This window comes from Melozone crissalis, unplaced genomic scaffold (assembly GCF_028551555.1).
Source record: "Melozone crissalis strain CALT ecotype California unplaced genomic scaffold, PUWL_Pcris_2 ptg000023l_1, whole genome shotgun sequence".
NCBI lineage: Eukaryota > Metazoa > Chordata > Aves > Passeriformes > Passerellidae > Melozone > Melozone crissalis.
In genome coordinates, this window is record NW_026535801.1 from 6064145 (window position 1) to 6086657 (window position 22513).

At 49.7% G+C, this 22513-nt stretch overlaps 1 protein-coding gene across 1 annotated transcript; it reads left to right on the forward strand.

Moving 5' to 3' along the window:
* Window positions 1-4205: 4205 nt before the first annotated feature.
* Window positions 4206-19740, forward strand: MREG (melanoregulin). The gene is made up of 5 exons (XM_054278162.1): window positions 4206-4294; window positions 7857-8016; window positions 14716-14806; window positions 16392-16555; window positions 18531-19740. The coding sequence occupies exons 1-5, from the start codon at window positions 4206-4208 to the stop codon at window positions 18660-18662; spliced, it is 636 nt and encodes a 211-aa protein (XP_054134137.1). The 3' UTR covers window positions 18663-19740.
* Window positions 19741-22513: the final 2773 nt, after the last annotated feature.

Here is a 22513-nt window from a genome sequence, read left to right on the forward strand (position 1 = left end):
CCCGGCACCGCCCCCGGTGCCGCCCGCCCGGGGCTCCCCTGCCCAGTGAAATCCACCGGGCGGCTTCTGGAGGCTCCATCCCACCGAGATCCTGGAGCCGCGCACACAGCTCTGTGGTTACTGATTACATAGTTACAGCTTTCAGAATGCCCACGGATCCCGGGAATGCTCAAGCACCCTCCACATTTCACGAAGCAGATGCAGAGCCCAGGAGATGCTGCAAGGTAGCAGAACAGGATTCAATGCTGCGGGCAGCCAAAGCCAGACCTACAGAGCTCTGCCTGTGGTGTCCAGCAGAAAGATAAAATGCAGCAAAAGCCCCCAACAGCAGCACTTGAAAAGCTTAGAATATTGGGATTTCAGACCTGGGCAGTTTAGCCTGATTCAGGGCAGGATTTTACCCCTTCCTCAGGAGAGTAATAATTCTGTGCAGCTGAGGTCAGCAGAGCCGTGGTTTGTTGGAAGCAGAGTCCCTTCAGTTTGTACTTTGTACAGCAGTGATGGGTCCATGCTAATTAGCACAGCCTTTAAGCCACTCCTAATTTTAAGAGAAACCAGTGAACTTACTCAAGGACTGAAGACAGAGGCTGGCTTGAAGCAGTTTGCTAAATCACAGCATGGGTTGGATTTCCTGGGCTTGTGTCCCAAATATTTTATTTGGGTCACCTGCTGCTTAATCGTGCAGGGGTGGCACCTGCAGCAAGAGAAAGCACCACACAATCACCAAAGGGCCCTGGGTTTACACAACCTGGCTCTCTGAGGTTTGGACACCCCATTTTGCTGAGAGCACCGCTGCAGACAGGAGGGGGTGATGTCCCTGAGGCACCTGCCCAGTTCCAAACCCCACAGTTCCTGGGCAATGCACAGGTGATGTTTAACTGGGCTACAGCTGCCACCAAACACCTGCAGGAAAGCAAAACACCAACCAGGCGTAGGCTGCAAATGGCACCAGGCCTTTCCTGAGCCCTCCCAAATTTGGCACATGGGATTCTGATGCCTTTGGCTCCCTCCTCCATCCCTGTTGTGCTCCCCAAGGGATTGCTGCTCCCTGCACCATGCAGAAATAAATTGGTCTCCTCAAGATTTGGGTTGTTGAGCCTTAGGCCAAATGTGGGTTTAAATACTAGGCACAGAGAATCAGACACTGTCCATCATCCCTGCCTGCCCACTTATTAAATCCAAATAATGGAATGCCAAAGTGCCCTGGGGTCTTCCCAACTTGTTCCCTAAACCTTCAGACCCTGTGGATTTTAATTATAAAGCAGGGTCCTGGATTAATAGACCTTCACTGGGAATGCATCTCACTCTGAAATTTATTAAAATTGAAAAAATGAATTTATTTTAGGGGACAAGAGGCCAAAGGATACTCCTGTCAGTCCTCATGTGTCCACTGGTATTTTTTCCAACAGGTTTACCTGTGGATGGATTGCTTGGAGCTAAAGGAAGAGGAGGCCAATGGCACCATTACCCTGCTGCATTTAATTTACAAATTTAATTGTTTTCAATTTCATTTCAGCTTTGACTCAGAAGCTTTTTGCTGGACCACACAAGAGAGAGGATACCCACAGGGCTGTGTGGGCTGGGGTCCACCTCCTCATCCCCAGGATCCCCTAAAGAAGTCAGTGATATTTCTTTTACCTTGTGGAAAACTTGGTTTGATTTTAAGGTCCCAGTAAGGCTTCAGCTCTTGTGGGACTTTCCCCTGTTTATTTGTTCTCTGATGGAAAAGGAGCAAGATTTATTATCACAACAAGGAATAAAGGGATTGGAAAAGAGTTGGTATTTCTTCAAGGGTCTTTTCAAACCTAGAGGGCTCAGACTTTAAGTTAGTGAAGAATATAATTCTCTTGTCTTAAAAGCAGTGGAGTATGGATACAGTTCCTTGTAGGGAAGGGATTTATCCACAAACCAGAGATGTCACTGTTGATGTGTTAGAGCTGTGCCTCAAGCTGGCTTTAGGGCTATCCCTGCCTGCTCCTGGGCATTTGCAACCCAGGAAAAATCAGTGTTTGTGTCAAAAGAAATCCCAGATGAACACAAGACCAGAGAGGGGAGGGAGAAGGGAATTCCCACAGCAGTGACTGTTTTAGGGAAGTGCGTCCCTGCCCCTGCAATTCCCAGATCCCTGCAATGGCAGCAGCAGTGGCTGGTGATGTCCTGTGGTTGCTGTGCTGCAGCACACAAAGGGCTGGAGGGGAAGGAAAGGCAGGCAGGACATGCTCAAGGGCAGAGGAGGAAGGCTGCAGAGGAGAGAGCCCTTGGCTTTGCAATGCTGCCTCACCCTCGGCTCATCCGGCAGAAATCCTTCCTGTGGAATGGCTGATGAGCAGCACTGGGGCTGAGAGCAAAGCCCAGCACTGGGGGCTTCAGAAACAATAGCAGCAAGTCCTTTTCCCTGCATTTCACCTTTTAATTAAAGAAGCTGGGAAATCTGGTGGTGAAGCCAGCAAATTAAATGAAATTTAGAAGTCACCTGAGGATCTGTGGCCGAGCAACCTGAGATCTCCCATTCCCCACGCAGGGGCCAGATCCACTGCTGATGAATTAACAATTCTGGAATAAAAGGAGGGAGAGAAATGTGAGCTCAAAATGATCTTATTTCACCTTTCCTTGCATGCACTCTGTGGTCATGAGGATGTAGTGGCTGATATTATTATATCTGCTGGCACAAGCAAAAAGTCCAGTGCCGTCAGGAAGCTGCTGTACTAAAATTAAATAACTCTTGGGGATGTGCATGGCCAAACCAGACTCACAGCAATTGCTCTGGGTCTGGCTGATGCCTGATGGGCTGCTCTGACATTGCAAACGAATTTGTGGCAATTAAACAAGATTCAGGACCATCTTAATTCAGAGTTTAAGCTTTTCCTTCTTGGGGTCCCAGCCAGGCATGTGACAGAATGTGAGACAGTGAAAGGAATGAGAAGGAGGTGTCTTTACAAACTGTGGGCCTGATGGTGGGTGAGGCCAGATAGGGAGAGGTGAAAGAAGCAATGGGGGGAAAATATATAAATAAATTCCATAGGAATTCCATAGGAATCCCACTAATTGACACAGACTGTTACTCACTCAAGACTGTGCTAAATATCTGGATTTAGAGAAAAAGAACAGAAACAGAAAGAAAAGTGGGGTATACATTAGAAGGGGCCTTAAGTATCAGGCATTTCAGGAAGTCTGTACATCTCAAGTACCTCAGCCAACAAGAGAAAGAGAGAGGGAAATGGGGCTGGGAAATCAGGATAAAAAGGAGGTTGCATGCCCAAAAATTTTGAGAGACCCCAGGGGAATGCCCCATGGCCTCTCCCTTTATTTGAATAAAGTTACAGGATTCCTCTGTCTCCTTTTTGGACAGAAGCCTCAGGTGTTTGTGGATTAATTTTCCTGACAATAGGGAGGGAGAAAAAGGAGAAGGCAGCAATATTTTAGGCTCTTCTCTTCTTCCTCAAAAGCCCCTGCACCAGGAGACAGCTGAGTCCATCCCTCCCTGCCCATTTCCATTGCAGCTCCCAGGATCACAGCCCTGTGTCCCAAAAGCCAGGTGGGAACAGGCCTGGAAGTGTAGTGGTGCAGAGGGTTGGAAAAGGGGAATTTTGGGGTTCTGGCTGTGCTGTGACGACCAGTGATGGTCTGTCCCAGTGGGGGCACGAGGGCTGGAGGCTGCAAATGCACCATGGCATTGAGGAGGGTGCAGGAGGGCACAGAAGGGTGCGAGACAGTGCAGCAGGGTGAGGAAGGATGCAGTGGGATGGAGGAGGGTGCGTGAGGATGCAAAAGGGCAAGGAAAGACGCTGCAGAGGACAAGAGGGTACAGGAGGGTTTGGAAGGGTGCAGAAGGGCGCTTCAGGATCCAGAGAGTGCAGGTGGGAGCCGGGAGAGTGCAGGAGGATGCAGGAGGGTTGCAGGACAGTGCAGGAGGAAGATGCCGGAGGGCGGTTCAAGGAGGATGCAGAAGGACGCAGTAGCTCCATCCCTGAGCTGCCGCAGCAGCGGGGCCGGGCAGGACAGGGCCGGACAGGGCAGGGCCAGGCAGGGCAGGACAGGGCCGTGCCGGGCGGGGCCGGGCAAGGCAAGGCAGGGCAGGGCCGGGCAGGGCAGGGCAGGCAGCGGGGGCGGTGCGGAGCCCGGCCCGGCCCCGGCGGGGCGGGTTCAGGGGACGGCCGTGGGGCCGGCCCGCCCTGCCGTGCCCTGCCCGGCTCTCCGCGGTGCCGATGGGGCTGCGGGCCTGGCTGCGGTCGCTCGGCTGCTGCGGCTGCTGCGGCGGGGAGGCGGCGGCGCCCGAGAAGGAGCCCCTGATCAGGTGAGACCCGGCCCGGTTCCCCGGCGGGGGATGTGCCCGCCCGGCCACCCGGAGCCTTCCCCCGCTGTCCCCTGCCCGCTCCCCGCGCTGTCCCCGCCGCTGGAACGCGGCTCCATCCCTGCCAGAGCCATCGCGGCTCCGGGGGGATCTTCCCCGGCGGGATGGAGCCGCTGCCCGCTCTCTTTCCGTACGGGTTCTGCCGCAGGGGCTGGACTCCTGACAGCAGGAGCCCTGCCCGCGCATCCCCTCGGGGTTCCCCGGCCCTAGGGACGGTCCAGTGCTCCTCTTTCCACGGCGGGATTTCAATGGAGGAGCTGAGGCACTGAGCTAAAAGGAGACCCTGCATCCCTGACAGGGGTCAGGTCCCACTGCCGGCAGCTCTGAGTTGTGCAGAGCTCTGTTCCCAGGCTGGGCTCGCAGAATCGCAGAATGGACTAGGATGGAAGGGATATTAAAGCTCATCCAGTTCCACCCCCTCCCATGGCAGGGACACCTTTCACTATCCCAGGCTGTTCCAAGCCCTGTCCAACCTGGCCTGATGCACCTCCAGGGATGGGGCAGCCACAGATTCTGTGGGCACCCTGTGCCAGGGCATCACCACCCTCACAGGGAAGAATTTCTTCCTAACACCTAATCTAAATCTCTCGTCTTTTAGTTTAAGCCCATTCCCCGTGTCCTATCACTACCTGTTCCGGTAAGAAGTCACTCTTCCCTTTAGGCGCTGGAAGGGCTCCCTGGAGCCTTGCCTTTTCCAGGTGAACACCCGCAGCTCTCCACCCGGCTCCATTCAGGGATGCGGGGAGGAGGTGGATGCTCAGCAGAGCCGGCTCTAAGGGGAACTGCGTGTGCTGATCTCTGCGGAGCAGCTCCTGCTCTGCTGCTCTCGGTGCACAGAGCGTGAGGTTGGGGCTGTTGTATGGACAGATCCTCCCTGACCCGTGGAGAAGAGCTGTGCAAGCACTTAAAGAGGGCTTGCGTGAGGTAAAACACCGGTGTTTTGCTGCAGCTCTCCCCCTTTCCCCGATGCGAGCCCCGGGATGGAGCCGGGGCCGTACCCTCCCTGTGCCAGACGCGTTCGGGGAGCAGGGTGGGATGCTCCCTGCATGGGTAACAGCACAGCTGGGCACACACGGCTTCAAAGTGCCCTGGTAAAGCAGTTACCTAAATAATGACCGGCTAATCCCAAGCATGGGGCCTCCGGGCCAGGAAATTGGCATTAACCTCCCGGGAGCCGGGCACACGTGTGGAGAGGTTCCCGCTGCTGCCCCGTGTCCCTCCCCGGGCACCTGACTTTGGTAAAGGGCCCCAGATCCAATTAATGCTGGCCCCAAGGAGGAAAGGCTCTGGAAATTCTGGGAATTGGAAAGGCACCTGCTCTTATACACGTGTGCCAGCATAATTACTCTAACAGCCTAATTGCTGTCCCTAACAGACTAATTGCTGTCCCTAACAGGATAATGCTTGCCCCTTCTTGGGGGGCTGTGGGGTCTCATTTCATAGTGGGGATCTTGCAATAGCTTGCTGGATTTGTTTTTACTGCAGTGCTGTTTAAAGTGAATGAATTGCTCGAGGTTTCAGCTCTTTTAGCTGAGTTTTAGGTTTGAGAGCTGCTGTTGCAAAGCATCCAGGCTGCTTGGCTGTCTCTTGATGTGTGAAGATGGGGTCTGGCTTGGATGGTGCACTCAGGATGAAAATCAAAATATTTGGGCTCCAAATGCTGAAATTTGATGTGAACTGAAAGCCCCCTGGAGCAGCAATGATGAAGCATTGGTGCTCACCATTTTCTGGATAAAATCCACAATATGAAATGCTCCCTGTCCCTTCTGGTCCCACAGAGATTCCTTAACCTGCACAGCCGCTGCTGTCCCCGTGCTTCTTTTCTCCCTCTCATTTTTTCCTTTGCAATGTTGCTTGCAAGAGCTGTTGACAGAGCTCTCTGTGCTGGTGTGGATTGGCTGACTCCTGGGCACTGCCACATGCCTTACAGGATGTTCCATGCTGTGATTTGGAAATGGGAATGTGCTGGGAAGGGCCCTTCGAGCTGTGGGGGAGGGAGTGGCTTAGAAAAGCTCAGGTGTGGCAGTGTTATTGCTAAATACTGGTGTTTTAAGTAATTCAAATGTTAGGCATACTTACTGGGGTAAATGCCTGAGTGGGAAGGAGCTCAGCATGGGAGTGAACTCCTGCTGATGGCGCAGCTGGCTCCTGAGGGCTCCCTCCCTGTCTGCTCCACCATTGAAAAATGCTTGTGCCCCTCCACACCCTCCAAGTTACCTTTGTTTGCTTGTCTTTAATGAGAGATTATAAGAGATTATCTTTCCCCTCATTACCTGTTGCTCAGGTTTTTGGGTTGTTGAAAGTCTAATTAACCTCCCTGCTGGGATGCTGATGGGAATTAGTTTTTTTCCTATTTCATCTATGTGCTGGAGCTCCTCTTAGCATCTTTTTATGGCTTGGTGCCATGGCATCCACAGTGTTACCTGAAATTTTTCTGGATGGGTTCCTTGGGAAAGGAATGGGGTTTGGGTAGCAAACAAAATAAACAGTGGGTTGTTCTGACAAGAAGTGAGCAGGGATTGCCAGAGGGTGATAAGGCCAAAAATAGTTGTCCACTTGTGTTGTTCTGCTGAAGCAGCTGGGCATCTTGCTTAGACACTTTATGGAAATCCCCTGCTAAAGGTTCTCTTGGCAGAAGTGTCCTTGTTAAAAAATTGCACATAAAGGGATTTATATGCAACATAAAGCCATAAAACACAGAACTGTCCCAGTGCAGAGAAAAGCTCCCCACCCCTGTGAGGACAGCCTTCCCAGAAGACGATGCTCAGCTTTGCTAAGCAAATAAAGCCTGGAGTTCATTAGAAGGCTGAGGACATTCCCATTGCCAAAATAGATGGGGCTGAATATCCTTTCCATGCCTTGTCTGTTGTTGCACGGCTCAGCACATCGCTGCAGCTCTGAGGGGGGGAGCTGCTGGGTGGGGGCACCTGTGGGCACTGCATGGTTTGGTTTGAACCATGGCTTGCCTGCTCAGGATGGAAAAAAAGGAAAAAGAGGAAAAAACCTCTGTCCCCCTCATTGTCCCTGCTCTCTGGGAGAGGGGAGGGCACAGCAGTGGGCACTGGGAGGGCAGCAGGGGCCAGTCTGGTGCTGGGCTGCCTGGCCCTGTGTGCCTGCAGTGAGAACAACCCCTACATGTCCCTGCAGTGACAATAACCTGTGTGTCCCCACAGTAACAACAACCCCTGCAGTGACAATAACCTGTGTGTCCCTGCAGTGACAACAACCCCTGCAGTGACAGTAACCCCCGGGTGTCCCTGCAGTGACCCTAACCTGTGTGTCCCCACAGTAACAACAACCCCTGCAGTGACAGTAACCCCTGGGTGTCCCTGCAGTGACACTAACCTGTGTGTCCCTGCAGTAACAACAACCCCTGCAGTGACAGTAACCCCCGGGTGTCCCTGCAGTGACACTAACCTGTGTGTCCCTGCAGTAACAACAACCCCTGCAGTGACAGTAACCCCCGGGTGTCCCTGCAGTGACACTAACCTGTGTGTCCCTGCAGTAACAACAACCCCTACGCGTCGTTCGGGGCCACGCTGGCGCGGGATGAGGAGCAGAACCTGTGGAGCACCCCCCACGACGTGACCCACACCGAGGCCGACGACGACCGCGTGCTCTACAACATGATCGTGGTCAGGAACCAGCTGGACAAGGACTCGGAGGTGAGGGCTGGGCCGGGCTGGGTGTGGTGAACCACAGCATCACAGGAGGCTTTGGGATGGAAGGGACCTCAAAGCTCATCCAGTTCCACCCTCTGCCATGGGCAGGGACACCTCCTCTATTGTATTTGCTGGGAAAGTCCTGACAGAGGCAGGAGTGATGCATCTGACTCCATGTTCTCAGAAGGCTGAGTTATTACTTTATAATACTATATTATATTAACTAATACTATAACTATACTAAAGAATCCAGAAAGGATACTTACTGAATGCTAAAAATATAATAATGAAAACCCATGACTCTTTCCAGAGTCCCAACACAGCTTGGCCCTGATTGTATGAATCAGGATCCAATGGAACAATCACCTGTGGCTGAACAATCTCCAACCACATTCCACATGAGCACAACACGGGAGAAGCAACTGAGATAAGAATTGTTTGCCTTTTCTCTGAGGCTTCTCGGCTTCCCAGGAGAAAAATCCTGGGCGAAGGGATTTTTAAGAAAACGTGAATGCCCACATTCCACTATCCCAGGTTCCTCCAAGCCCTGTCCAACCTGGCCTTGGACACTTGCAGGGATGTGCCAGCCACAGCTTCTCTGGGCACCCTGTGCCCACCACCTTCCCTCAGCACCGTCTCAAAAGGGATATTTTTCCTAATATCCTGTCTAAAGCACCCCAGGCTGTGGTTTTGGTTGGATATTTCCCTGGTTTGTCCTTCCCATGGGCGAGCACCGTGGGGCTGTGTTGGGTTCACTCTGCTCCAGAGGGATGCAGGGCAATTATCGGGGAGCAGGGAACTAGGCACGGCTCTAGTGGGAAGGGAAAAGTCATGGCTGTTACATAAAGGCTGTTGTGCAGCCCTGATTTCCTCTGCTAAGGCACTCAGTGCAAAGGAGATTGCAGTGGCCTGATTAGGAGCAGGCTGGAGCAAACAGTGACACATTTTTCCCCTCTCTGATTGCTTTCATGATGCCAGAACGTTTGCAGGGAGGCCTGAAGGCTTCATGTTTAACTTCAACGTGATCCTGCTTCATCCAAGAGTCTGCAGGAGTGTAACTGTTTCTCTCTCTCTAAAGCAAAAGCCAGCTCAGCTTTAAAAGGAGCCTTAAACCCCAGAGAAATCAAAATTACAGTTTTAATTAGCTAAAAGAGGTAATGATATGCTTGTATACAGTTGGTCAGTATCCCCACTTAAGGGGTTGTTTTTTGGTGAGTTTGATTTAATGTGATGTTTACAATGGATGGTTTTGTAACAACATTTTCATGGTTGCATGTGACCTTTATGGCTCAGACTGGAGATCACTTCCCTCCCCACTGCTGCTCTGTCTACCTTAGTTGCTTGTCTGAGAGAAGCCAGGCAGCTTCCTCCATCCCAAAGTGGCTGCAGGAAACAAGGACAGCTCCATTTAGGGGCTGCACTGATGCACAGCAGTGTTGTGTGTCACCTTTGTTCAGGGGGCAGGGAAGAGTGTCACTTATGGCTGAGCAGGAAAGTGCTCCTGCATGTCCTAAACCAGTGTGCCTGCCTGCCCTAAATCCTGCCCTAAATCCTGCCCTCAGTGTGTCTGTAGGGTTTTTAGCAGCTCTGAGCAGTCCCTGTGGAAAAACAAAGCCCAAAACTCACAGGGCTTCCTCTCCATAGCAAAGGCAGGATCACATATTCTGCTTTTTCATGCAGTGCAATCAATAAAAAGCCTGGGGAGCACCACATAAGGACAACAGTGAGGAAAGTTTTGAGGAAATCCTTTATCCACACTATGCGCTTGCTTTGAGTGTGGCCTGTGCCCTTTGCAACCCAGGATTGGCAGCAGCTCTGCTGTCCCCTCTTACAGCTGGGAAACTGAGGCACACAGGGAAGCCCAGCAGGTTCTTGCTGGGTGGCTGGGACAGCAAAGCCAGCGTTCCTGCCCTTGGCCCCTGGTGCCAGAATCTCTCCTTACTCCAGCAAGCATTTAAAACTAGGCCAGATTGCAGTGCCCTCCCCTCCTAATGAGACTTCAGCTCAGAGAGAGAGAAGAAAGTCTGATTGCAGAACAACACTGTGCTGCAAAAGCCAGCATCTGCTTGGGGGGCTGCTCTGCCCCCAAATCCCCAGGGAGAGCCTGTGGATGCTGCAGGAGTGAGGATGGACGAACAGCTTCTTTGTGCAGTGCATAAGTGTTACAAAACCATAGGTACTTCCTGTGGTCAAAACTGCCTGAAAGGAGAACTTGCTGCATTTCTGCTCCTTCATTTAACAAAGAAATTCTGGTGTGCAGGGCACTCACTGTGTGCTTTGCCATTCCCCATCTGTACCTCAGGGATTTCCCAGCACAGGCCTGTGGAAGGATCTCAAAGAGCAGGCAGCTGTCTATCATGTGTTCTTGATCTGCATGGCCCCATCCTGGCAGTGCTGGTGGTCAGTTTTTTGTCCCCACTGTGGGGCAGCACCCCTACATGATCCATGTGGAGCTGTGTCTTCCTCCTATCCCTGCTAGCAGCTCCAGCCCAAACTCAGTGTGTCCTTAGCTTGCACAGGGAAAACCAGGAAAGCCATTGCTGAGGGGCTGGCCAAGCAGATACAGCCTTTGAAGATCAGAGCTGCCATCACAGCTTTTGAATTCCAGGATCATGTTTCAAATATGGGGAAAATGGGAGATTTTTTCCCTCCTCTGGCTCTGCAGCTTCATGGAGCCTGTTGTAGGGTAAAGTAAATGTGAGTTCTGCTGGTGAAATGAGCAGCAGGGGCTGCACTGGGGCTGGTGCTGAGTGTGAGGTGCAGAGTCCCCTCCTGAGGTCCCCTCTGGGGTGGCCCTGGATTCTCCATGGGCTCTGCTGGGCTGTGTGGAGTTACCCAGCTGTAGGCAGGGAGCTGTGCACCAATCCTGGCTTCAGAGAAAGAGCCAGAGCAGCTGTGTCACAGCTCTGGGAACAGAAACTAAAGGTGACATTTCACATGGTGACTGAGGAAAACCCCCTGTTCTCATGGCTTGCTGTAAATGCAGTGTTTCTCTCTTCTCTTGGCTTATTCCCTAGGAAAAGGTAGGATCACAAACCCCATAGCAAAGGCAATTCTCAGTCTGCATCCCTGCCAGGGGCCTGGCTGCCAGAGCAGCACTGGCATGACCCCCCTGAAAAGCCCATTAATGAGCTGGCAAGGCCTATTTTTCTTTCTCCTCCTGCTCTCCTACAGGATTATTCTTTTCTAAACAGGTCACAGAGAAGGTCAGAATTGTGACCAGCTGTTACTGGGGCACAGAGAGGTGATGGGATTTATCCAGGGCTGGGGAGCCCAAACCCAACCCTCTTAATGTCTGCATGCCTCTCTCAAATGGAATCCAATTTAAGCTTCTTCTGAGATGTCAGTCTGTAGTTTATATTTGTGTTTTATCTTTGTTCAGCTGCTTCCAGTGGAGCCAGAGCAGGAGCATCCCTGGTACCTGCCTGCACTGATATTCTGCAGTCTTTCCCTGATAACTCTGTTTTGACCTCATTTCTAAAATAACTCTTGAACAGAATGGTGACCTCAATTGCTTTTAAGAGAATAAAAGCAATGGATTTGGTAGAGGATTGTTCTGGCAGCATGAAGAAAGCTCCCTAGTAATTAGGAAACTTTGATATGATCAGGGATGAGAAGCTGGACAGTGCTGCCTGTTCTCTTGGCACATTTTTTCCCAGAACTCTGGGTTATGTACCAGCCTGGCTTATTCCATGTCATTTGGCATTTGCAGCTTTAGTGTTTCACACTAGAGAGTCTGGGGAGGTTTTCCAGATAAATATTTGAAGGGCTGAGCATGTAGAGAAGGGAGGCAGTGGGGTTTCCCTGGGATATTCTTGACTCACACACTCGGGGTTTTCTCAAGCCCTCACTGGTATCTGTTGTAGGTTTAAAGGGCAAAACTGGCTGCAAAAAAACAGGGCTGGGAACTGCAACCTGCTTTGGTTCCCTCTCGTTAACTCAGATTTTGGCAAAAGAGTTAAAAACATTCAAGAGTTAAAGGATTGATTTTGAGTGCATGGCTGGGATGTCTCAGAAACACCTCATGTTTGTGTGTCAGTGTCCCCCCCTCTGTGCTTTCAAGCCTCCTCCCTGGCCCAGGAGTTTATGTGACTTCTGAGAAGGCCAAGGGAGAGGGGATTGGTGTGGAGCCCCTGCCCTGCCCTGAGCAGCCCTGTGATGCCCTGAGGCCCCTGTGATCTCACGGGATGCCTCCCCAGAGCCTCTGATCTCGCCCTTGCCTGGGTATGGGCAGGGCAAGCTCTGCTCTTCCTGTGCTGTGCAGCTCGAGGGAGATGCTTGTTAGAATAATTTTGGGTGTGGAGAGATGCTCTTGAGTTGGTTCCCTCATTAAAGGCACACAGAGCACAGCCCATGGCAGTTCAGGTGTCTCTGCTGGCAGGAATTGCCTGGGAAGATCCAGTGGTTTCTGAGACTGATGGAGAGCAGGGCATGAGTCCCTGTGAGAGCTCAGCCCAATCTCATCCTGATAATCTCTGCTTCTCTGGTCTTTTTCCATGGCTGGGAGCATCCTCCTCCCAGCTTTCTCTACAGAGAGATAAACAGATACAGCTTCATGCTCAGGCAAAATAAATCCCACCAGAACAAGAGGTCTCCCACCCAGGCACCACAGTTCAGCATCATTTTGTGATTTAAGCATCAAAATCATTCCTTTGCACACTCCCCAAACTCTCCATCAACAGGGCACTGTCAGAGCTTCCCTGGGACTGAACATTCACCATACTCACTTCCATAACACAGCTCAGACACTGTGCTGTACAAGAAAGCCATAACCTAGATTCCCTTAAAACAAAAACAGACAAGGGAAAACACGCTGCTGTTAATCCAGAGAAAATCAGGAGCAGCTTCCCTGCATGCTAAGCACTGCTCTCCATGCTGAGAGAGGAGTCTGGCTCCTACCACAGAGTAAATCCCCACGGCCCTGGAAGCTGCTGCTGGGTACCAGGAGTTCACATTTTGTGAGGAGCATCTTTCCCAGTGGCCCAGCTCCCTGATTCTGCAGCGTGAAGCAGGCCTGGGATCACAGTGGCTGTCTGGGGGGGCTCTCTGCACTGGGGGCCTTGTTTCTCTCCATGGGACGGCACAGACACCCAGCTATTCCCCACCAGCATGCCCAGACTGGCTCCCTCTCCTTTCTGCCCGTGCCAGGGGGTCACGAGAGGGCTGAGACGTTTCCAAGGAGCCCCTGCCAGCGGGGACCAAGGCATCGTGCAGCTTTTCAGCCTCTGTCTAAAAACTCTCCAGTTTTCAATAAACTTCCCACAAAGCTTGGACACAATAACCCCCCTCTTTTGTTTTCCACCCAGAGGAGCTCAGTTCCCAGGTCTGAGCTGGGAGAGGAGAGTCCTGCCCCTGCCTCATTCCTCTGTGCAAACAGCAAAGCTGGTCTCAAGTGCCACTCCAGGAGAGAGGGAAATGTCCCTCTGGAAGGGGATTTTGTTTTCTGGGAGTGAGTGGCTGTGGCAGAGCTGGTTCTCCTGCTCTCCTGACCTGAAGTCACCACTGCCTTAACCCTGCTAGCTGCTTTTTCCAAACTGTAATCCCCAGGGCTTCCTGTGCTGATCAGCAGGAAAACAGGCTTGGCTTTAAATCTCTGCTGTCGTGGCATGTCAGCCACAATCAGGAAAAAAAAAAACTAAGGAATCTTCAAATCTTTATGGAATCAAGTCAGCTCTTTGACCAACTCCCAGAAAACAATGGGATTTTTAACATAGGGCTGACGTCTGTGGGTGTTGCTTTGCTGCTCTGAACCCAGCATGGCCTGTAGGAAAATCTCAGGGTGACAGCACAGATTATCACCTGTTTATTCTTCAGGAGCCCATCTAGGTAATCCCCTGCTGAGAAATGAGATTAATTAAGGTTGTTACTGGAAGGAAGTTATCAGGTGATGTTGTTACCCTGCTGTTGGGCTGCTTCTAAAAATGCACCCTTTGCAGTGTGTGCACTGATTAAACTCAGCTAGGAAGAGCTGGGAACAGTGCTCCTGGTTTTCTTGTATTTCCACAGGAATGCATGCCTATGGAATCATGGCATTATTTAGGTTGGGAAAGTCAGCTGAGATCATTGAGTCCAGCCATTAAGCCAGCACTGCCAAGCCCACTGCCAATTAAACTTGTGCAGTTGTGTTTAGATGTGCTGGTGTGACTTTAATAAATGACCCCAAACCCATTGTCCAGCTCTAAAGCTGGAGGTCCAGTGCAATATTTCAGCTGTGCAGTGAAGTGAGGCTTTAACTGCAGCACCTGGCAGCCACTCAGGGTTATCAGATCAGATGGCTCCAGTTCAGCCCTCATCCATCCCTGTGCACCTCTTTCAAAAGAGGTACCCTGATCTTTAAAAAAAGTCTGGTTTTCTTGTTTTCTAGTACTTCTGAACACCTGCCTGCTCCAGTTCATGCCAAACAGGGCTCCATGTCTGACTGAGGAGCAGTTGTCAGCAATACCTGAGCTAAATTCTGTAATTCCAGGGAAACTGGAAGCTGTTTTGAACAGAGAAGACACAGAAATGCTGAGCCAGGTGTCAAGCTAAATGTTCTGTGTTGGTCAGTGTAATTTCTTCCAGGAGCAGCAGCAGCCTGGTCATCAACCTTCACAGCCACCACCTCACCAACTCTGCACCTCTGGCTCCCTTCCTCAGAGCTGAAATTCCTTGGAAAGCAGCAGATCCCAATGACTGAGTGTCTCTCACCCCTTTGCTTTGCAGGAGTGGCAGAAGCTCAACTATGACATTTACACTTTACGGCAGACCCGGAAAGAAGTGAGGAGCAGGTGGAAACACATTCTGGAGGATTTGGGTAAGCTGGAGGCCAGAGGGATGTAATTCCAGTGGTACTGAATGCCAGATCCCACCATGGCTGAGGATGGAACAGCTCCACAAAATCAAACTGGAGAGGAGGGAAGTAAAAGGAGGTTGCTGAGCAATGCCCTCAGGTGTCCCACGTGGTACCTGAGGCTCAGGCATGGGGAGGGGACAGGGACATCATGTCTGCAGGCACATCAAAAGCCCATGAGCCATGATCACCTTCCAAGCCCATAATAACATGCACACTCATCCATTTCGAGCTTCCTTGTGGAAACCTTGCAGTGGGAGTTCACCCAGGGTTTTCCCAAACAAGATAAGCAGGAAGGAATGACTATTCCTTTCAGATGGGAACACAGATACATCTGTTTGGTTTCCTTAGCCAATGGCAGCTGATCAGAGCTAAACCTCTCACCTCATTTGCTCCCAAGTGGGTTTGAAATATTCTTTCACCAAGTGGAATTACTCCAGAGGAACCCTCCTACTGCTGTTTCCAAGTGCTGGTGGTGGGTGTGACTTTGGGCTTTTCCCAATTGCCTGGCACACAGCATGTGACACTCAGGACGTGCCAGCACATCAGCTGGGTGACTTCCATCGTGCTCTGGAGGTGGGTGGTGGCTGCTGAGAGGAGGATGAGTGATTCTATTCTAGGATACCCTCAATGGGAGCCAGAGATGGGTATCTCTGCCACTCCTGCCCTACCTGCTATTCTGGCATTTGGGTGGGAGGAACATCATAAATCCACAACCAGCTGTCAGCCCTCATCTCCACCCAGCTGCTCACAGCAGGCCAAGCTTGGGAGGGATCACTTGGCATCCTTCCACCTCTCACTGCAGGCTGACAGAGGCTCTCCCACATCCCTCTCACATCCACAGTGGCTCTGGAGATGTTCTGCAAAGGCTGGGGAAGCTCAAGGCCAGGGATCCTTTGGTCTTAGTGAAGCTAAATGAGCAACCAGATGTGAAACCTGCTATCTTCTGTTATCTAGGCTATCTTCTGTTATCTAGGCCTCTGCTTTAACCATAAACCCACCACTCTCACCCCATAACTGTTTTCATGTGAGATGCATCACCACCAGCCCCCTGGAGCTGAACAAAGAGTGAATGGGAGCCATTGCATTTAGAGACCCTTCACTCACTCTAGTCCAGCTTTCCTCCCCTGGATACCCTTCCTGTAATTGATGCTGGCTGCTACAGGAACAATTAGCCTGGTGTTCATCACTGCCACAGGTTTTATCCCTGTTACCTGGTTTAGGGAGCCCCAGCAGCCCTGAAAGCTCTGGTAGCATCAGGAGCATGCAAGAGCTGAATCAGCACCCTGGGTTGTGTATGTTCACACACCTTTTCTCAGAAAAACCAGCAACAAACTCACTGTGACTACTTTTGTGATTTATTTTCCTCACCAGTGAGTTTATATCTGCCCCACAGCCTGCCTGAGGGGTGCTGGTTTGTTTTAGGAAGTGGGGATGCAGCTGCTCAGGGTGGAGAGGGAATAAGGAACCTTCCAAGAGCCTGAAGGGCTCAGGGATGGTTTGTTTCTGTAACAACTCTTGACTTGTTTCTGTAACAACTCTTTCCCAGGTTTCCAGAAGGAAGCAGATTCCCTCTTGTCAGTGACCAAACTCAGCATCATCAGCGACTCTCAGAACATGAGCAAAGCCCGGGACATCTTGTTAAAGCTCTCGGAGGAGACCAACATCTTCCCCACCAGCTGGGAGCTTTCTGAGCGCTACCTCTTCGTGGTGGTGAGTTCTCTGAGCACACCTTCCTCCATCCAGCTCTGCTGAGGGAGCTGGGGGTGCTCAGCCTGGAGAAAAGGAGACTCAGGGGTGACCTGTTCACTCTACAACTCCCTAAAAGGTGCCTGTGCTCAGGTGGGGTTGGGCTCTTTCTCCAGGCAGCACTGACAGAACCAGAGGACACAGTCTCAAGCTGCACCAAGGGAAATACAGGTTGGATATTAGGAAAAAGGTTTTTATATAAAAAGGGTGATAAAGTTCTGGAATGGCTGCCAGGGGGGTGGTGGTGTCACCATCCCTGCATGTGTTTAACAAAGCCTGGATGTGGCAGTGGTTTGGTTGAGGTGTTTGGGCTGGGTTGGACTTGATGATCCTGAAGGTCTCTTCCAACCCAGTCATTCTGTGATTCTGTGAAAAGATGAGACCTAATGCCTGAGAGTGGCTGTGGAGGGAGGGCTGAGACAGAGTGGAAATTTTCCAGAGTGGAAATCCATTTGGATTTAGGTGAAATGTACATCTTTAAGTCTTATGAACATAGCTGGTCTGACTGCCTATTCTCTCAAAAACCTATACTTGAAGAAACTGCTTCAGCCTAAGGACAGAGATAAGGAAGGGCCCTTGAACTCTGAAACAGACAGAGAGGCTGCTGCAGGAAACAGGGCAGGATGACCCAGGAGTTCTTTCTGTATTTTCTGATTAAAAAAAAACCTAGCTGCAAGTATACCACAAAATCAGTAAAATGAATATTTATGAACCTGTTGTGAAAGTCCATACATATGGATTAGTAAGGGAGATTAAAAAAGATCTGGAGTTCCCAGAGATACACATGTCCTTTTGAGGGGAGTGATCCCCACATGCATCCAGCGCTGGAATAAACATACCGACTTTACAGCTTCCACAAAAGTTGTGGAGTTTGTTTCCTTTTCCACAATTCGGGGCCCTGGGCAGGGACATGCCTGGAACACCCCAGAGTGACCACAGACCCCTTTGTGAAAAACACCTATCACTTGGTTTTAAAATTTTAAAAATTTAATAGTTATAAAATGGTTATTGTAGCCATGATATTTTCTGAAAAATCCCTTTGCCAGGATTTTTTCTCCTGAGAAGCTGAGAGGCCTCAGGAACAAAATCTAAACAACGATTATCTGCTGCTGTGGAATGCAACAGGTGCATCTGTGATTGGTCTCATGTGGTTGTTTCTAATTAATGGCCAATCACAGTCCAGCTGTCTCAGACTGTCTGGTCAGTCACAAGATTTTGTTATCATTCCTTTTCTATTCTTAGCTAGCCTGCTGATGAAATCCTTTCTTCTATTCTTTTAGTATAGGTTTAATATACCATATATCATAAAATAATAAATCAGCCTTCTGAAACATGGAGTCAACATTCATGTCTTTTCCCATGTTGGGGCTGCCTGCAAACAGCCACAGGTTATAAAAATAGATACAATTATAGAGTAATAATAATTTGGACAATTTGAATTAGGACAATATGAGACAATGGAAACAAAGAGTTACAGATGTCCAGGTACCTTTTTTGGGGGTAGTATAAGCCCAAAAAATGTTAACAGAGGATTAGCCCTTAAAAACAATAACCTGTTGCATATTCATACATCTCATACGTGATGCATAAATTCCATTCAAACACAGGATTCTGTCTGATCATCGTCAACTTCTTCCTCTGAATCCTGACAGTGCCTTCGAGGTGGGAAGAAGTTCATTTCTTCTGAAAATGGGGCAATAAATTCTCTTTCTCTGAAAGATTTAGATGTCCTGTGGCTGCTGAGTCCTCTCTTTAAAAAGTATCCTACATAGCATAGTTTCTATTTTAACATTTTTTTATAGCCTAAAACTATATTTAACAACACTGCTTAAGAGAATTAATACAGCATCACTTTCTAACAGAACACACATAATATTCATTTGAACATTTACATAAAGCCAATCCTAAAACAGTCATTTTCCACACCCTTGTTTGGCAGGACCGCCTCATCGCGCTGGACGCCGCGGATGAGTTCTTCAAGATGGCCAGCGCGGTGTACCCCAAGCGGCCCGGCGGGGACCGGCTGGACGAGGCACCCCGGGCCCTGCAGAGCCCCCCCACGGTGCCCTGAGGGACCTGCCCTGGCGGTGTGACACGGCCAGCGCTCCTGGGCAGGCTGCTGTGCCCGGGGCCAGCAGGACAGAGCCCTCCTGGTGGCCCTGTGGAGAAGAGAGTGGGCAGAGCGGGGCCAGCCGTGCCCAGCAGGAGCGCGCATGGAAAGGGACGCTGGCACCACGGGGCTCCCGGGCACGAGGGAGTGACAGCTGGGACACCACTGGCCAGTAGTGTGTGAAACAGGCACAGAGAGGATCTGCCATGCCAGGCATTGCTGCCAGAGCCTCCAGTTCCAAGGGCTGTGAGGAAATGCACCTTTCACCTGCCTGCTACCTGCCGCTGTCCCCTCCCTCGAGCTGCCAGCCAGGAGGAGCGGCGAGACAGGAAAAACACCTCTGTGTCTACAGCTCTGTGACTCTGTGCGCTGCTCCTCATCCTCACCCCAGCCCTCCAGGCAGGTCCCAGGGGATTGGGAAAGAGGCAGGAGCTGTGCCAGGACAGGAGTTAATTCCAGGCAGCAAAGCCTTGGAGCAGTGTCACAGTTGGGTGCTCCATCCCCAGCCATTCGTGGTTGAGGGATGTTTTGACATCTTAAAGGAAGGTAGAGTTTAGGAAGGTGCCAAGTTCAGAGCTGCTGAGAATTTGGCTCCTGGAACATTGGTTGCCCAGCATCTCAACCTATTTTGAAAAGTTTTGGTCTTAATTGCCTAAAAAAACCCCAGCACAAAGCTGCTTGTACTGGCAATCTAAAAATCCTCATTACCAGCAGGGATGGTATCATGAACATCCTTTTTATCTTGGGGTTTTGTCTGATAATGAGCAATAATTTTTAAAACACTGGATTTGATAATTTAAAAAAGTGGAATTTCTTCACTGATGAACACACATGCTGCTAATTGGCCAGTTGAAAATGCTGGTTACACAGGGCCTCCCAAAGTAGCAAACCAGAGCTTTTATTTGTTTATACCTACAGCGTTCGAAAAAAATATATTTATGAGCTGTTTTTGTTTGTCAGTCTTCCTGGGAAACATTTTTGTCAACTTAAAACAGCAGCGAAAGCTGAGTTTAATAAAGAAAACATTACAAAACCAGCCTTTCTTACTCACTCTGTGAACCTAGCCAGGTAACAATGTTTATGTTGACTGCTGATAGCAAAAGGGTTGGGATATTTGTAGAACCTCTGCAGCTTGTTCTCCACACACTTTAAATTGCCTGTTGACTTAGGAGAGGTACATTTGCCAGCCTAAGACAAAAATCTTTGTAGGAGATGATGGGGATCAAATTTAATTTCAGTGAGATTTGGCATTAGGTACCCATTTCCTACTGAATTTATTTTTTTCTAACAGGAGTTCAGCTGCCCTTTGCAAAACCTCCTGTGTTTTTATAGAAAATAAACTTTGGTGCACGACAAATCCAGGCTTTGATTTGAACAAATTGTCATGGAACAGAGAGAGATCCGTGCCAAGGTGCCTGACACCACCCAAACCTCAGCCCTTGGCACGTTGTCCCTTACAGTGCTACCTGTTATTTAAAGCCACCTGATGAGTTTGGAAAGCTCAGAGGCAAGAAGAGAAATCCTTTTAGCTGTGCTGCTTTTTGTGAGCACGGAGGTCAGCGTTCAGCAGTGCCTGTGCAGAGCTGCCCCTCGCTGTCACGGCTGTCAAACCGGTTCTCATGTCACCAGAAGGCATTGTGGTGGAACTTCATAGGGCAGGCTGCCCAAAAGGGACAATGATCAGGATTTCTAAGCGAGTTTAGCTGCTGAAGATCCCATGTGGGGAAAACACTGAGTTTCTGAGTGCAGCCACAAGGAGGAGCTGGAATTTGTTGGATGGGAGCCGAGCCCTCGCTCCTTTCCACACTCGGGGAGGAGTAACCGGCTCAGAATTTCTGTTTATGAACAAATCACAACAGCAACAGAGAAAAACCTGTCAGTCCCAGCACTCAGCTAAAACTGGTCATGGGGTATCCTGAAAATATTGCAGCCTTTGGTGAAGGAGAAGGATGCAGAGCTTTGGAAAATCTGCAGCTTGAAAAATTATAGGAACCAGCAGAAATTATTTCCATATAGATGCAAGCTCAAGTTGGTCACTCTGTCCACCTCCATAGGAAATGTCCTTGCATTCACTCGGGACAGGAGACCAATAAATTGTATTTCAATCAGCAAAATGGAGAGAGCAATTTGCCCTTTCTAAATTCCACAGAAAATACCAGGGAGATGCACACTAGTCCTGGAATTCCTGCCCTGACAGAGCAATTCCCTTCTTCACCAGAAGCCATTTGGGTTTTGATGCACCACCACCACCCAGGCCTCCAGCTGCCATTCAGATGGGCTTGAGCCCTCCACCTGATATTTGGGGAGATGTTTTGAGATCCTGCATGTCCCAGATGCTTCTGGGGAGCCAGACTCTGCAAGATTAAGTTCTTTTCTGGCTTAGAGATGGGCTGAGAGGCATTTTAAAAACTTTCATTCTATTTTCAGTCTCATGAGAAGGGTGAGACAATGCAGATGTTACAATTCACATTATCACTATCAGAAGCTAACTATTTTTTAATTACAATACACTATAATGGTTTCTTGGCCTTTCAGTTTTAGCCACACCATGCTGTAAATGCCTTAAAACCAATAATCTAAAACTACTCCTCGTGTGTCTTACTGCAATGCATCTCTTTTAGTTCTATTTCTCCAAGATACCCAGCCTTATTTGCAAGGCCATCCTTTGAAACTTGTTTCTAGTTCCATTTCTCTGTCAGCAATGTCTGTCCTATTCCATGGCATTTCTAAGTCAGCATTCCTTATCTCAAAATTTGCATACAGATATGTGAGCCTTCTGTCAGGCTTTGAGAGTTCTCTACAAATCCATTTCCCACAGGCATCCTGCATGTCCCAGGTGCCCCTGGGGAGCCAAACCCTGCCCAAGTCCAGGGAATGTTCCAGCAGCTGCCTGGGAAGTGGAGGCTGTAGGAGAGCCCAGCGAACAGCAGATGCCACTGTTCCCTCAGCATGGGAAAAATCCTGTTTACCATGCAGGGGAAATATTCCCAACCTTTTCTTGCATGCATCGAGTCTCTGGAGCCTGCAAGAACTGGATTTCTGTTAAAGGTTGGGGTTTAGACATTCAATAATGACTCTGGCTCTTTCCAGGAGATGGTGCCCAGCCCATCTCTCTTCCAGGGCTGGGGCCAGGGCCTGTGCTCCTGCTTGGAAGTGCCACTTGCCCTGAGGCTGCCTGCTGCAGGGATTAGCATCTTCACTAAGAACATTTCTTTTTCTAAGTAGAGAGTGGTTTTGGTATCCCTTCCTTCTATCACAAAAGGAAAACCACCAAGAATTCTTTAAAATGAGTGATGTGAGAGGGTTTAAAGTACATCTGGGTTTATTTGGTTTCAGATATTTTTTCACCCTCAACTTGACATTACATTTAGCTAATATTTCATCAGAAGAGAAAGAAAGAAAGAAAAATTTTACTTTTTTTTTTTTTTTTTTCATTTAGAAGTCATGGTTATGCTTTACTTGGATTTCTTCTCCTAGAATCACGGGATGGTTTGGTTCAGAAGAGACCTTAAAGATGTTCGACTCCCTTCCACTATCCCAGGGTGTTCCAAGCCCTATCCAACCTGGCCTGGAACACTTCCAGGGATGGGGCAACCACAGCTTCTCTGGGCATAATATTTTAACATATTAAAATATTATGCCCAGAGAAGGTCATGGGGAGCAGCACTGGAGAGTTCCCTTCCTCCAAATTAAAGCTAGGAAGTCAGGATAGTGTAATTAATAGAGACCAGCTAGAAAAAAAACCACAAAAAAACCATTGTGCATATGCATGTGTGGTTTCTTCTTTGTATTCCAAGTTCTCCTAGGACATA